General features: G+C 42.6%; 1 protein-coding gene across 1 annotated transcript in view; it reads left to right on the top strand.

Moving 5' to 3' along the window:
* Positions 1–17,031, top strand: part of DEPTOR (DEP domain containing MTOR interacting protein) — a 189,818-nt gene that overhangs the window by 45,297 nt on the left and 127,490 nt on the right. Inside the window, exons 2-3 of the mRNA XM_017847589.1 lie at positions 10,596–10,774; positions 11,980–12,103. Coding sequence (XP_017703078.1) covers positions 10,596–10,774; positions 11,980–12,103 — 303 coding nt within the window. The remainder of the gene's footprint in view (positions 1–10,595; positions 10,775–11,979; positions 12,104–17,031) is intronic.

The raw sequence follows: 17,031 nt of genomic DNA, 5'->3' as shown, positions 1-17,031 counted from the left end.
GAATCTTGCTCTGTTGCCAGGCTGGAATGCAGTGGCGTGATATTGGCTCACTGCAACCTCTGCCTCCTGGGTTCAAGCAATTCTCCTACCTCAGCCTCCCGAGTAGCTGGAACTACAGGCATGCACCACCACACCCGGCTAATTTTGTATTTTAGTAGAGACAGGGTTTCACCATGTTGGCCAGGATGGTCTTGATCTCTTGACCTCGTGATCCACCTGCCTTGGCCTCCCAAGGTGCTGGGATTATAGGCGTGGGCCACTGTGCCTGGCCTAATTTTCTATTTTTAGTAGAGTCGGGGTTTCTCCATGTTGGTCAGGCTGGTCTTGAACTCCTGACCTCAGGTGATGCGCCCGCCTCAGCCTCCCAAAATGCTGGGATTACAGGCCTGAGCCACCGTGCCTGGCCATGGACCACATTATAAAGTGGTTACTACAGCTATTTGCAGTGTGTGTGTGTGTGCGTGTGTGTGTGTGTGTGTTGTCCAAGACCGATTGTTTCTGGCTCTACAGAATCACCTGTGCTCTATTTACATGAACCAGTTCTATTCTCTTTCCTGCCTATTACTGTATTTGTTCTGATCAGGTTGGGAAAACGCAAGCATTTTTTTGAAGCAAAACTACATGAAAAGTGTATTATGATCCCATTTCATGTAAAAAATATACATATATAGCCATATGTGTGCACATACATAGAAGATTTCTGTAAGAATACATAAGCAGCTATTACATTAGGTTCCTTTGGAAAGTGGAGGTCAAGGAAAGCCTCAAACATATGTATGGCACAGTAGGTAGAAACATATAGTGACCTCCTATGTCCCCATCTCCTAGCTTCAGCAGTGATCAGTTCATTGCCAGTTAACCCAGCTTTAATAATTGTCTGTTCATCTGAACCAAGGAAAGAGACTTTTAATTTTCATTTTTATACATATTTGAATTCTTTTCGACTGTGAGCGTGTATTATTTTGATAATTAAAAATCAGAATTAGAAAATAAGTTCAAGTATTAAAAGGATATGCAGTGTGTTAGATTTCATTTTTCCTGTTTTTGTTTTTTTCTTTTAGACTCAGAGTCTTTCAAGGGTGAGTGATAAAGAGTGACTTTCCCCGGGTTCTCAGATCCCCAAGGACAGATATAGGCTGTTGCAGAACATCTGGAAAGGAGGATAGCTGTAGTTTAAAGCACATCTATGTCAATACTGTCGCCCAAATCACAGGCTCACACTGTCAGCCCCACTATTTGGCTTGCTGTGTTTGTTAAACTGTTTACTTTGGCTGAGATTTATGACGCTGTTTTAAAATGAGAATATGTGGTTTCAATCTCCCCTTTGTTCCCTGAGTCCCACAATCTGCTGCAGTTCTCTGCAAGCTATTTTTGAAAAACAATTTCTACTTTTCTTATCAGATGGACAGTGATTTTGCAGGTATTATTAACACCCTACACCCAGTAATGTTTGTTCTCTTAGGGCTGGAAGAGGAAATGGTCTGATGCAATTTCAGCAGCTGGTTAGCTGGACAGGAATAGAACATTACAGAATCACCTTGAATCTAAAGCCTGTGAACCAGCTGTCTGAGATGAATAATAGGAAGGTTTTTTTTTTTCTTTTTTCTTAATTTATATTTCAAAGCCAGTAGGATTGAAAATGCAGCTAAAATACAGGTGGTCACTCTTCCCAATGGTTTAATGTGGATTGATTGGGACTCGGCTGCTCAGAAAGCTATTCTAGCTATGCTTCCCACCATACTGAATACATAATATGCACGAATTAACTTTCACATCAATGAGATTGCTATCTCCTACTATTTGCTATGCACTAGAATTGCAACAACAAATAAGCAACTCTCCTTTAGTATCCCTGATGTCATCTGGTTGTAATACAGTGCGATGAATGCTTTACTGTTAGCGCTAAAATATTGTGGGAGAATAGAGGAGAGAGAAGGCTGTTTTCTGGCTTTGAAAGGCTGGGAAAATGTTCACAGAGGAGATGCCCTTGAAAAGCTGACCCTTGAAGAGAAGTGAAATTGTTTTGAATTATTGAAGGCAGGAAGAAGGAGCATTCTAAGCAGAGGCATGGCGGGTGATTAGCATGGAGGGTTCAGAGGCTGAAGAAGAGTTCAGAATATTCGGAATACAAAGCAGGAATGCATGTGACTGGGAGGTGAGAGAGACAAGGAAGCTGAAGAGGAGGCCTAGGGTCAGGGTGGCAGGCCTCCTTAGCTCATGGGTAGGTGAGGTTCTTTTGGATTCAGGGAGTCGAGGCCCACTCAGCCCCCTGAGGGGATTGGTAGTGTCTTGGTTATTATAGGAGTGCACATGGCTTGGAAGAGGAACTGGAAAACTCTAAGGAACTGAGGAACTCCTGCAACTTGTTCCTCTTGGATCCCTCATTTGCTGCTTTAGGGGCTTCCTGTTGCTTTCTTGGCTTCTCTCTGCTGCCTCCACTCCCCTGTCCTTCCTGATGGTCCAGTTTCCTTGATGACTTTTAGCACTGAGTTTATTTATTTATTTATTCGTTTATTTATTTTTTACCTTTGCTCCAATAATTTTTTTTTTTTTTTTTTTTTTTGAGGCAGCATCTTGCTCTGTCACCCAGGCTGGAGTGCAGTGGTACAGTCTCAGCTCACTGCAACCTCTGCCTCCCGGGTTCAAGTGATCTTCCCGCCTCAGCTAGCATAGTAGCTGGGACTAAAGGCATGTGCCACCACACCCAGCTAATTTTTATATTTTTAGTAGAGATGGGGGTTTGCCTCATTGCTCAGGCTGGTCTCCAACTCCTGACCTTGGGCGATCTGCCCACCTTGGCCTCCCAAAGTGCTGGGATTATAGGCGTGAGCCACCGCGCCCAGCTGAAAATAACATCATTTCTATTAGTGTCCTTATACATTCATTGGTTCACCAAATATTAAGTATTTGCTGTGCCAGGCAAAACAATTATATGTGTGCAGTGTGAAAATTTTTATCTCTTTATTGGGACAGTTTTCTGGAATATACAATTTTCAAAGCTCATTTTAGAATTCTGTGTTTCTGACTACAAAAGAAAAAAAGATAATAGCACACTTCTTACAGATTTTAACCCCTGGTGACATGTCTAAAAATATTGAGTTCTAGGCTATATCCTGGATCCAAAATTATTTCCCCCCCCCCCGCCCCGCCCATCATGCTCAGTTTTCTTAAACATGGAAATGTACCAGGCCCCAGTGGGACAGTAGGAATAGTGTGTAGTACTTCTCCCCTTCCACCCTTGCAGGGAATTCGTGGAAATCAGGAATGTTCAAGAATTAACCCTAAACCCAAGGGTCATGGAAGGATAATAACCGAAAGGTTCTATTCTGTAGTTTTTTTTTTGTTTTGAAACAGGGTCTTGCTCTGTGACCCAGGCTGGAGTGCAGTGGCATGCTATTGGCTCACTGCAACCTCCGCGTCCTGGGTTCGAGCAATTCTCCTGCCTCAGCCTCTCGAGTAGCTGGGACTACAGGCACACACCACCACGCCCGGCTAATTATTCTGTCGTATTTAAAGATAAATAGGCTGGGTGCAGTGACTCAGGCCTGTAATTCCCAGCACTTTGGGAGGCCGAGGTGGGCAGATCACCTGAGGTCAGGAGTTTGAGACCAGCCTAGCCAACGTGATGAAACCCCGTCTCTTCTAAAAACACAAAGAATTAGCTGGGCATGGTGGCAGGCGCCTGTAATCCCCACTACTCGGGAGCCTGAAGCAGGAGAATAGCTTGAACCCAGGAGGTGGAGGTTGCAGTGAGCCAAGATCGCACTGTTGTACTCCAGCCTGGGCAACAAGAGTGAAACTCTGTCTCAAAAAAAAAAAAAAAAAAAAAAAAATAAATACTACCTAATAATTCTTTTAGATTAGATTGGAAAGTTTACAGCAGCTAAATATCTTGGCTCATAATATATTCCTCCTCCTACTATATATACCAAATTACACAGTAGCTTGTTCTTCCACATTTTAATTTCTAAGTAAATTGGTCTTCATTATTCTTGGATTCCTGACAGACATCGCATCTAAGAATTAATATTTTGCATTCTGCCACTCTGAGCATGTTAAACAAATTACTCAGTGTCGTTGTCACTGAATTAATTAGAAAGATTCATGTGATGACTTTAGCACACCCTATGTAAACTTGTTTTTTTTTTAAAGCTGCTGCTTAGTTTTTATTATTAATAATTACAGCTCTACATAGGTATCATTTGTGGTTTTAGAATTGACGGCCTCAGGGAGTTGTTGTGAGGATTAATGCCCATAAAGCAGTTCAAACTGTTCCTAGCACATAGATGCGTAAAATTATCTTCATTTTACCAGTAAAAACTCTGATGCTCAGAGGTTATAGAGTTACTGGCAGCACCAGGGTGAGAACCAAGTCTTTGTATTCCTAATCCCATTTTTCTCATTATCCTCAGAACTGACATTTTGGGGTGAAATCTGTGATAGTCGGAAATGAACAAATCTGTGTGGAGTGGAAATGTAGCAGGCCCTGGTGGGACAGTAGGGATAGTGTGCAGTGCTTCTCCCCAGGAAGTACTTCAGACCCAGGAAGAGTTGGTGGGTCTGCACTTCCTGAAACACCATCCCAGAACATGGCCTGGTTGTCAAAAGGAAGAACTGAACCTTGTTGGCTTGCTGGGAAATACTCCTGCCACCTCTTTTGTTCTAAAGATCACCTAGGACTTCCCTGGAGCTGTGTGCTAGAGGCTATTTTAGTTGGTTTTGTTTAGACTTATTATGTATATTGAGGTAATATTGTAAATTAGTGGCTTAAAAAATCTCCATGTCTATTAACTTCTCTTTGCTGTATGTGTATGTATGTATGTATTTATTTGTTTTTGAGATGAGGTCTCTCTGTGATGCCCAGGCTGGAGTGCAGTGGCATGATCTTGGCTCACTGCAACTTCCGCCTCCCAGGGTCAAGTGATGTTCCCACTTCAGCCTCCCAGGTAGCTGGGATTACAGGTGTGTACCACAACACCCAGCTAATTTTTGTATTTTTGTAGAGGCGGGGTTTTGCCATGTTGCCCAGGCTCGTTTGAACTCCTGAGGTCAAGTGATCCTCCCGCCTCAGCCTCCCAAAGTCCTGGGATTATACGTGTGAGCCACCATGCCTAGCCTATCTGCTTTAATTGCTTTTTCTTCTTTGTTTTATCAAAGTATTTTTTCAAGAAGAATTTCATTTTTCAGCTATGTGATTTATTTGTCCTGACAGTTTATAATTTGCTTGATAAACTGTGTGACATTCATTTATTTTCCAAGACCTATATCTCCCTCTTCATAATTATTTTATCTTTGAGTCCTTATTTTCCTGACTTTATGTTCTTTTGAAATTGTTTTTAAATTTTTTATAGTTCAGAACACTTTAAGGAAATTGTCTGTTTCTTGAATTGTGTTTTCTTTCAGGCAGAGTTCTTCTTATCTGCTGAATGCTCTTTTCCCTTCCCTCTGTTTTCCTTTCTCTTCTTTTTTCTTTCTTTTTTTTTTTTTTTTTTGGTATTGTTTATTTTTGCTTCACATTATCACCTAGCAGTTTGCTTTTTCCCATGATGTTTATGCTTAATGCAGACAGTTCTGTCCATGCTTTCAATCTGTCCATACTCTATCTGTGCTCGGAAATAAAGACAGGTGACATCTCCTTAGCACCTTCCTAAGTCATCTCAGAATGTCATTTTCCCCTCTGAGCTAAATTTGATAGCTAATTATTTGTTCCACTGTTTTATAGCTTAAGGGCTCCTGGTGATGGAAAGGAGAGAGTCTTGCTTCTGAGGTTTTGTTCAACTTCCTGTCCTAGCGTTCATTTCATATAGTCAGAGATGGATCCCACTGTTATGGAGGGATATTTTGGCCGCTGCAATGGTCCTCAAATTTATTATTGAGCTTGGGAGGCTTCATTGTTAGAGAAAAGGTCTAGTTCTTCATTTCCTTCATTGCACCTATCTTTCCCCATCAGCCATTTCAACTGTCTCCTAATCAGAAAACAGAAAACTCAGTTATTTATGGGGTTTTTTTCCTTCAAACTTTGGGGTTATTAATGAAAATTCTGAGGATTTCATTGACTTGGCAACAAGGCTTCTGGGTGATGAGAGTCTACTCGCCTTACCTTGCCACTCCAAAATCTCCTGTTTGTTTTTTTGACTGCTACTTTATTTATTTTTTCATCTTTTCCCTTTATTCAAAAATTACAAAGCCTTTTTTTGGTCATTTCAATGAGTAGAGAGTATTTTAAGGCTAATCCACCCTATCTGTAATACAGGCCTAAATCACTTTATTATGTCATGATTCCTTTTGTTTGTTTGTTTGTTTGTTATTTTTATTATTATTTTCTTTCCAACCTTTATTTTCACTTCAGGGAATTCACGTGCAGGTTTGTTGCATGAATAAACTGCATGTCGCAGGGGTTTGGCGTACAGGTGATTTCGCCATCCAGGTAATGAGCATAGTAGGCAACAGGTAGTTTTTGGATCCTCACCCTCCACCCACCCTCCACACTAAAGTAGGCCCCTCTATTAGTCCATTCTCATGCTGCTAATAAAGGTATACCTGAGACTAGGTAATTTATAAAAGAAAGAGGTTTAATGGACTGTCAGTTTCACATGGCTGGGGAAGCCTCATAATCATGGCAGAAGGCAAAGGAAGATCAAAAGGACTTCTTACATGGTGGTGGACAAGACAACTTGTGCAGCAAAACTCCCATTTATAAAAACATCAAGGCTGGATGTGGTGGCTCACTCCTGTAATCACAACACTTTGGGCGGCCGAGGTGGGTGGGTCACTTGAGGTCAGGGGTACGAGACCAGCCCGGCCAACATGGCAAAACCCCGTCTCTACTAAAAATACAAAAAATTAGCTGGGAGTGGTGGCGCACAGCTGTAATCCCCACTACTCGGGGATTGAGACAGGATAATTACTTGAACACGGAAGGTGGAGACTGCAGTGAGCCGAGATTGCACCATTGCACTCCAGCCTGGGCAACAGAGTGAGACTCCATCTCAAAAACAAACAAAAATAATATAAACAACAACAAAAAAAACCCATCAGATCTCGAGATTTATTCATTACCACGTGAACAGTATGGGGAAAACTGCCCCATGATTCAATTTTCTCCACCTGGCCCTGCCCTTGACATGTGGGGATTATGACAATTCAAGGTGAAATTTGGGTGGGGACACAGTCAAACCATATCAGCCCCAGGGTCTATTGTTGCCTGTTTACTTTTTGGTTTTTTGACACAGAGTTTTGCTCTTGTCACCCAGGCTGGAGTGCAGCAGCATGATCTTGGCTCGCTGCAACTTCTGCCTCCTGGTTTCAAGAGATTCTCCTGCCTCAGCCTCCTGAGTAGCTGGGATTATAGGCGTGCCACCATGCCTGGCTAATTTTTGTATTTTTAGTAGGGATGGGGTTTCACCATGTTGGCCAGGCTGGTCTCGAGCTCCTGACCTCAAGTGATCCGCCTGCATCAGCCTCCCAAAGTGCTGAGATTACAGTCATGAGCCACAACGGCCGGCCTGTTGTTCCCATCTTGACGTTCATGTGTTCACAATGTTTAGCTCCCTTTTAGAAGAGAGAACATGTGGTATTGGTTTTCTGTTCCAGCATTAATTTGCTTAGGATGCCACTTAAAAACATTTATGGAGTTAGGGTTTCTTTTTCCTTGTCTGGCTACTTCTTTTTACTGTTTTTTGTTTGTTTGTTTGTTTTAATTATTTTCCTTAATATGAAGAAAGGGTGATTCTGTGCCTTGGTTTCACTCCACCAGCTTTACCAATTTATAATCTTTACAGTTCCCATTTCCTACCTGGTCCTTGGCAAATGAAAGCTAGTCTAGTTCCAAGCACATGGGTTGAAGTATCTTCTGAAATACTTAAACATGATGATTCAGGTGCTCTAAGAAAATTACACAACTAGCTTTCCCTAGAAGAGGAAGCCCTAAGGACTCAAAGTGTCTTCTGGCATCAGTGTAGGTTCCTTTCTTTTTTAGCATAAAATATTAATCCTAATGTACTAACCTGCAAGTTGAATAAAATATATCCCCCATAAGGTTGTCAGAAAATGCAGAGTGCCCACTAAAATTTGAATTACAGATACAGTATAATGAATTACTTTTTTGTTTTTTTGTGTGTGTGACGGAATCTTTCTCTGTCACCCAGGCTGGAGTGCAGTGGCGCGATCTCGGCTCACTGCAAGCTCTGGTTCCTGGGTTCACACCATTCTCCTGCCTCAGCCTCCCAAGTAGCTGGGACTACAGGTGTCCGCCACCACACCCAGCTAATTTTTTGTATGTTTTAGTAGAGACAGAGTTTCAGCATGTTAGCCAGGATGGTCTCGATCTCCTGACCTCGTGATCCACCCGCTTTGGCCTCCCAAAGTGCTGGGCTTACAGGCATGAGCCACCGCACCAGACCTATGAATTGTTTTTTTAAACTATAAGTAGGTCCCATGCAATATTTGAGTCATGCTTTTACTACACAATGGTTTGCTATTTATCTGAAATTCAAATTTAACTGGGTTTCCTGTCTGGTTTTTCCTTCCCAAACCTGGCAGCCCTACTCTATCACCACCATCTTATGAGAATGTTTTCTGGGTCTATTGGATACCTCTCCTTTAGTATTTTCCGGATATCACTGATATCCTCATCTCTGTTACTAGTGGATTCATTGCTATATCCCTTCCTTAGTCAATCCTATAGTATGACTTAACTCTTTTTTTTTTTTTTTTTTTTTTTGAGGCGGAGTCTCGCTCTGTCGCCCAGGCTGGAGTGCAGTGGCCGGATCTCAGCTCACTGCAAGCTCCGCCTCCCGGGTTTACGCCATTCTCCTGCCTCAGCCTCCCAAGTAGCTGGGACTACAGGCGCCCGCCACCTCGCCCGGCTAGTTTTGTATTTTAGTAGAGATGGGGTTTCACCGTGTTAGCCAGGGTGGTCTCAATCTCCTGACCTCGTGATCCGCCCGTCTCGGCCTCCCAAAGTGCTGGGATTACAGGCTTGAGCCACCGCGCCCGGCCGACTTAACTCTTAAGTTTTAGATAATAAATATTGGCAGATGGTAGAACATTGTACAGTAAGTAAGCATCATTAACATTTATTCCTAATTATTTAGCATTCAGCCAAAGAGCAGTAATAAAAGATATAAGATAGTCTTTGAGTGACCAAAATAGATGTCATAAATTCCGTGCCCAAAATACTCATTTTCTTTCTTCATAGATGCTCATATCAGGCTTTTGCTCAAAATATTTTAACTCCTAAATACTGACTACAATGTAGCAGACCATGGCAGAACAGAAATAGCAGATCAGGGGAACTGCTTGAGTTTAGGAACAAGGACAACAGGTGCATATCACAGCAGGACAAGGGAAGGAGATAGGAGAATGAGAAACAGACCCTAGGAAGTTGTGGAACCACTGGGTGCAGAGTACATAGCTCTGGCCATTTATGTGGTCTCTGAAGGCACCACTGTGGCAACATTCCGTGGCATGGAGCCACAAGCTGGCATTCAGCTGGAGGGTGTATTGGGACAATATTGGTATTAGTAACATATACCTGAATCAACTCCCTAAAGCACAGGGAATGTATCGATTCATGTAATTTAAACCCAGGTTAGGTGACTTCATGAATTGTTGAATTCAGGTGCTCAAACAGGGTTGTTTGTAATCTCTCTCTCTCTCTCTTTTATCTCTATCTCTTTATCTATCTGGTCCACTTTGCTCTGTGTTGTATTTATTTCTAGGCAGGTTCTTCCTTTATGATGGCAAGATTGGCTAGTAGTAGTTCAAAATGCATATATATATATGTATGTATATATATGTGTATATATATATATATTTAAGAAGGAGTTTCACTCTTGTTGCCTAGGCTGGAGTGCAATGGTGCGATCTCAGCTCACTGCAACCTCCACTTCCCAGGTTCAAGTGATTCTCCTGCCGCAGCCTCTTGAGTAGCTGGGATTACAGGCACCCGCTACCATGCCTGGCTAATTTTTGTATTTTTAGTAGAGACAGGTTTTCACCATGTTGGCCAGGGTAGTCTCAAACTCCTGACCTCAAGCGATCCTCCTGCTTCAATATCCCAAAGTTCTGGGATTACAGATGTGAGCCACCACACCCTGATGTATGTTTTTAGTGCCTAGAGGTACCTAACAGGCAGGTAGTAGACATTCATTAATATTTGTTATACGAATGAATGACTACAAGTAGGGTGGGCCCTGAACAATTTGTGATAAAGAGGGTGCACTTTGTTTCAGCATATTTCTAGGGTTTTTGTTTGGTGGTTGAAACAGTAACCCCACTGGAGAGAGAATAAGCAGGGAGTGAGACAGAGTAGGGGATGGAGAGCTTTTCTCACTCTCAGAAGTGGCAGGAGAGTTCTGGGTTGGCTGTGATTGTTTTACCCTCATATTTACCTCTGTCATCTAGATCAGAGGCTGGAGTCACTTTCTGGAGCCTTTGAGCTCTGACAGTATGGACATCACCAAGTGAGCTAAAGATACTCAATAACACTCTCATGCCTTTGGAACTTCTGTTGTGTTATTACTCTCTGGGATTGGTTTAATAATTTGTGCTGTCATCAAAATTTCCAAAGTAATTGCTAATTTTTCTTTCAGGCTCAGGCTGCATGAAGAAAAGGTTATTAAAGATAGACGTCATCATCTCAAGACCTACCCAAACTGTTTTGTCGCAAAAGAACTGATTGACTGGCTGATTGAACACAAAGAGGCTTCCGACAGAGAGACGGCAATAAAACTCATGCAGAAATTAGCAGACCGGGGCATCATTCACCATGGTAAGTGAGGTGGTGAGTCAAGGTGACTTGAGAGAAAATGAAGGACTAAATCTTTTCATGAACGTACCCACTTAAGAAAGAAAACATTTTGCTTTATTTTATCTCTACTGTACCTCTCCCTGATTTCATTTTCTTCCTTCCTCTAAGAGACATTTTGGTTATTTCTTTTTTTTTTTGTATTTTCAGTAGAGACTGAGTTTTACCCTGTTGGTCAGGCTGGTCTCGAACTCCTGACTTCAGGTGATCTGCCCACCTCAGCCTCCCAAAGTGCTGGAATTACAGGCGTGAGTCACTGTGCCCAGCTAGCATTTCGATTATACCTCTTTTTCTATTCATCTTTAAGGAATGCATCATATTGTTTTAAAAGTTTTCTCTCATTATAGAAGTGTATATTTATTCTTTTGCAACTTGATCAACACACTGTGAGCTTCATCCACGTTGACAGTATATGTCTTATTTGTTATTTTTGCTGTTGTATAATACATATGTATAATTATGCCACTATATATTTTTCAGTGGGCATTTACGTGGTTTCCAAGTTTTTGCTGTTACTCTCAGTGGGTTCAATAAAGATTCACCAACATGTCTTCTTGAAATCTCTCATCCTGGCCTCGACCTTTGCACATGTCGTCGTTCTCTTGGAATGCCCTTTCCCCTCACTTTTTGCCCGATTTCTCTTTGTTCTTCAGGTCTCCACTTACATGCAAACTCTTCAGGGAAGCTTTCTTTTTCCAAAGCTGGGTCACTGTGTTCCTGGGGCACTGGGCACTCTTCCTCTAGGCTCCCATTGCACTCTGTCCTTACCTCTGTAGCCTTATCATACCATATTTCAATTATAGTTGACATTTCTCCTTACCTCACTAGATTTCACATTCTTTGAGGCTGATGCATGCCCCAATATGCTTTAGAAGAGTTTGTGTTGCTTGATGAATTGAATTATGTGACCTTCCTAAAGACGATGATGATGATGATGATGATGATGATGGTGATGGTGATGGTGATAATAATAGCTAAAAATACTGAGGACTTACTCTGTACCAAGTGCTATGTAACTATTTTACATGTATTAGCTCATATGGTAGATACTTGCATGCAAGAAGAATTTGGTAGTGAAATAATTCTTAATTAGCATCATACTTCACTTGAGTAATTAAATAAGAGTGATTTTTTTTCTCATTTGCTTCTCTGTGCATATTATGTTTCAGTGTGTGATGAGCATAAGGAATTCAAGGATGTCAAACTCTTCTACCGCTTTAGAAAGGATGACGGCACCTTCCCGTTGGATAACGAAGTGAAGGCCTTTATGAGGGGACAGAGGCTGTATGAAAAGTATGTTCCACATGAAATCCCCACTGTAATCTTGACTGGTAGAGAGAAGCAGAACTGTGCCAGTCTCATTATGTTGATTTCAGCATGGCTCTTCCATGTGGGCTGGTTACATAACTGTTCTTTTCCATATGAGAAAACTATCACCCATTTGCTTTCTCTTTGCCAGAAAATAAGTCAATTTCATAAGATTCTTATTAAAGAATTTATTTAAATCTTATTTTCTATATTTAAGTCAATTCTACAAAGCTCCAGAATTTTTGTTTACCATCAAATGATGTGGATGCCCTTTTCCTCTCTTATTTTTATTTATTTTTTGGCACTGAGTCTCACTCTGTTGCCCAGGCTGAAGTGCAGTGGCATGATCTCGGCTCACTGCAACCTCTGCCTTCTGGGTTCAAGTGATTCTCGTGCCTCAGCTCCTGAGTAGCTGGGAATACAGGCGTGAGCTACCACGCCCGGCTAATTTATGTATTTGTAGTAGAGACAGGGTTTCCCCACGTTGGCCAGGCTTTTCTCAAATTCCTGACCTCAGGTGATCTACCCACTTCAGCCTCCCAAAGTGCTAGCATTGCAGGTGTGAGCCACCATGCTTGGCCCCCTTTTTTCTTTTAAATACTGTTGTTGTGTAAATTGGAGGTTCAGGCTTGTGAGTGACTGGAGAAGCAGCATCAAGAACAAGGGAATTGGTCAGACCAGGAGATTATATAGACCAGTAGTGGGAGAACTTCAGATAGCAGGATGTCTATGAGGAACAAGCTTTCAGCTCTTTCAAGAGGTAAGTATAGTGTAGCACAGGAGTATTTGGTTGGTGGGTCTCGAATCTTCTGAGTGGGCATCTCTGGGTTTATCTGCTACTTCTGTGGCCTCTTTACCATCCTGCCTTCCTCATTTAGTTTTCCAGGGCAACCATTAGAAAAAGGGGTGCAGAAGCAATGGCACCTCCTTTGTAACCCTGGCTGCGTTACAAGACTTGAGGGAATTGAAAAACACATATATATCAGCCAGGCGCTATGGTTTATGCCTGTAATCCTAGCACTTTGGGAAGCCGAGGTGGGTGGATCACTTTAGGTCAGGGGTTCAAGACCAGCCTGGCCAACATGGTGAAAGCCTGTCTCCACTAAAAATACAAAAATTAGCCCACCATTGGGAGTGAGTGCCTGTAATTCCAGCTACTCGGTAGGCTGAGGTAGGAGAATCACTTTAACTTAGGAGGCAGAGGCTGCAGTGAGCCGGGATCACATCACTGCACTCCAACCTGGGTGACAGAGTGAGGCACCATCTCAAAACTAAAACAAAAACAAAACATATTTGTCACATAAAACAGCCTGTTCTACAATGGGTGGGGGTAAGGGTCTGGGTGGGTGTCTGAGTGGTCAGATTAATTGGCATGACGGTTAAAAGCCAGACAGAGTTTGAAGTGTAGCCCTGTCACCTTACCTTTGTAAAGCTCAGTGTCCTCATTAGTGACATGACAGCAGCAATAGAACTTACCTCCTAGTGCTGTTGTGGGAATTAAAAGGCTTAAGTATTTAGCTCAGGATCTCTGGTGTGTAGTAAGACCTCACAGATGATAGCCATTCCAGATATGAGTACAATACTGATGGCCAACCTCGACTGTGTCCTTCCTGTGTTATGCACTCTGTCCCAGTTCTTGTCTCCGTTTCTTGAGGTGGTATGGTCACCACTTGAGGTCCTAATTTGTACTCAGTCTACTATCACTTGCTTTCTATATTGAAATGGAGAAACTCTCTCATCTTTCTGACTCACATGAATTTGAATGGAAGGGATCCATCAGTACCTCCACTTGTTTACTTGAGCGTGTGCATTTGTTTTGTTGCTTTCTTTTAATTTCTTAGTTCCTTTTGTAGAATTCTAGCAGGTGTTGGGTATTTCAGTTACGATGATGTTCCTTTCAAACAATGATTCTATGTTGGCCAAAACATGCATGTCATCTCCATGGATGAAGGCCAGTGGATTCTGTAACACGTTTCCTTTTTTTAATTAAAAAAGATTAACATTATTATTATTATTATTATTTATAAAGACAGGATCTCGCTCTGTCTCCCAGGCTGGAGTGCAGTGGCATTATCATAGTTCACTGTAACCTTCAATTTCTGGGCTCAAGTGATCCTCCTGCCTCAGCCTCCCAAGTAGCTAGGAGTACAGACTTATGCTACCACATCCAGCTATTTTTTTTTTTTAAGTTTTTGTAGAGACAGGATCTCATTATGTTGTTCAGGCTGATATCAAACTCCTGTCCTCAAGTGATCCTATTACCTTGGCCTCTCAAAGCATTGGGACTACAGCCATGAGCCACTGTACCTATAACACTTTTCTCTAGCTACAGCTTATCTCTTGGGATTCGCATAACCACACTGTGGGGCAGGGATCAGCTATAATTGAAAATATCTAGCAGAGAACTGTTATTGCTTAATGGGATAGTTATGATGGCAAGATAACAATAAGAAACGTTAAAGTTGCTCACACCTTTTGGAAAGCAGACTTACTCTAGCCTCATATTCCGTTGCATCTCTTTCCATCCTGTGGACCAGTCACACAGCACTGTGTATTTCTGAGCATGTTCTTTCCCTTCAGGAGATGCATTAATGCATTACTTATTCAACAAATCTATATTGAGCCCTTTCCACATGCTAGGTGCAGCTAAAGATGCTGGAAATGCCTGTAGCAAAGCCCCTGCCTTCATGAGCTGGTACTTCAGTTAAAGAGGCAGACATTAAAGGCACAGAAACATGAAGATGTGATATAGTATGACACAGGTGTCGTCAGTGCTAGAAAGAAAAATAGATTTACTGAGGATGGTGGGGTACTTTAAATAGGGGGATTGGCGAAAATGTTTTTGAAGAGATGACATATGAGTAAAGGAAGGCTTGCAGATATCTGGTGGAAGAACATCCCAGGCAAAGGGAATGGTAAGGATAGAGGCTTTGAGAAGGGAATGTGCTGGACATATTTAAGGGCAGTAATGAGACCAGAGTGTCCAGAGGGCAGAAGTAAAGGGGAGAGTAGTAGGAGATGAGACAAGACCAGTTCATAACAGGGCCCTTAAAACCATGGTAAGAATTGATGATTTTAAGTGTAATGGGAGGCCGTTGGAGAGGAGGGAGTGAGGAAGTGGCAATCTGATACACTTTTTGCACGTGCTGTTCTCTCTGCCTAGAGGACTCATGCCACTCTCACCCCTTTCCCTAAATCACTGACTCCTGTGGCTTCACGTTAATTGTGAAGGTAGCTCAAGTAATGTGTGGTGGCTCATGCCTGTAATCCCAGCTCCTTGGGAGGCCGAGGTGGGCAGATCACCAGAGGTCAGGAGTTTGAGACCAGCCTGGCCGACATGGGAAACCCCATCAATATGAAAAATATAAACATTAGCTGGGTGTGGTGGTGGGCACCTGTAATCCCTACTACTTGGGAGGCTGAGGCAGGAGAATTGCTTGAACCTGGGAGGCGGAGGTTGCAGTGAGCCGAGATTACACCACTGAACTCCAGCCTGGGTGACAGAACAAGACTCTGTCTCAAAAACAAAACAAAACAAAAAACCCACAAAAAACAAAACAATGTTTATTGTTTGTAAGTTAAGCTTCTTAAAGCACTTCCTTTAGATTATTTTATCTAAGCTTCTTTTTAAAATAGATGGAGCATTACTTTACTGGCCCATTTTCAGAGAGAGCATCTGGGATCCAATGCATTTAAGTAATTTATATGTGATGTTGACACAGTTTGCAAGGGACAGGGGTGAGACAAGAACCTGGGGTGGCAGGTGTTGGGGCCGCTGCTGTCTCAGCAGCTCTGAGGGGGCAGGCGTATTGTCAGTATTTCTTTTTGGCTCTTTTCTTGCTTGTTTGTTCTGTGTTATAAATAGGACTTTGTGAAACTTTGTGGTTTCTGACTGAGGTTTTGCTGAACCATGTTGATTTTGGGGAACCCTGGCTTTCTGGTTTTTGTTTGTTTGTTTGTTTGTTTTTATTTATAAGAGTCTCACTCTGTTGCCCAGGCTGAAGTACAGTGGCATGATCTCGGCTGACTGCAACCTTTGCCTCCTGAGTTCAAGCGATTTTCGTGCCTCTGCCTCCCAAGTAGCTGGGACTAGAGGTGTGTGCCACCACACCTAGCTAATTTTTTGTATTTTTAGTAGAGATGGGGTTTCAACCTGTTGGCTAGGCTGATCTCAAACTCATGGCCTCAAGTGATCTGTCTGCCTCGGCCTCCCAAAGTGCTGGGATTACAGGCGTGGGCCAGTGTGCCCAGCCTGGGTACCTGGCTTTCTAACCCATAGCAGTGTTTCTCAGACTGCTCATTGGTGGGATAAACCCAAGTCTCAAAACTGCAATTTCAGCACCTCTGCTGGCTCTTAGTGTGTGTGTCACTCTAGTTACTTTACTTGAGACATGCTGGAACAAACACTAATGAAGAAGCCAGCAGTTGACCCTTTGAAGTTGTCCCAGTGTGAGTGAGGAAAGCTTTAGAGGAACTGGAGGCGTGGATCATTCTGCATAGTGAGTGACAATGGCTGTAGGCTCTGGAGTCACACAGCCTGGGTCTTCCATCCCAGCTTCACAATTTGCTTGCTTTGTGACCTTCAGCAGGCTACCTAAATCTCTCTGATCCGCAGTCTACCATGGAGATAAGGCTGGGACCCACTGCTGGAAAAAGCTGTAGCGGGGACTGACTGAGATCCATCTGTACAGTGCTGAGCACACTGCTTGACGTGGACTGAGAGCCTAGGGAATGTTAGCTGTTGTTATTAGAGTAGTAAATAATAATATCAATACGTGACACCTATTCTTCTTGTTTTCTCGTTTTTTGTTTGTTTGTTTGTTTGTTTGTTTTTTTGAGACGGAATCTCGCTCTGCTGCCCAGGCTGGAGTACAGTGGCCGGATCTCAGCTCACTGCAAGCTCCGCCTCCCGG

This window comes from Rhinopithecus bieti, unplaced genomic scaffold (assembly GCF_001698545.2).
Source record: "Rhinopithecus bieti isolate Rb0 unplaced genomic scaffold, ASM169854v2 scaffold_28066, whole genome shotgun sequence".
In the NCBI taxonomy this organism is placed as follows: Eukaryota; Metazoa; Chordata; class Mammalia; order Primates; family Cercopithecidae; genus Rhinopithecus; species Rhinopithecus bieti.
This window is presented reverse-complemented; position numbering and strand designations above follow the sequence as displayed.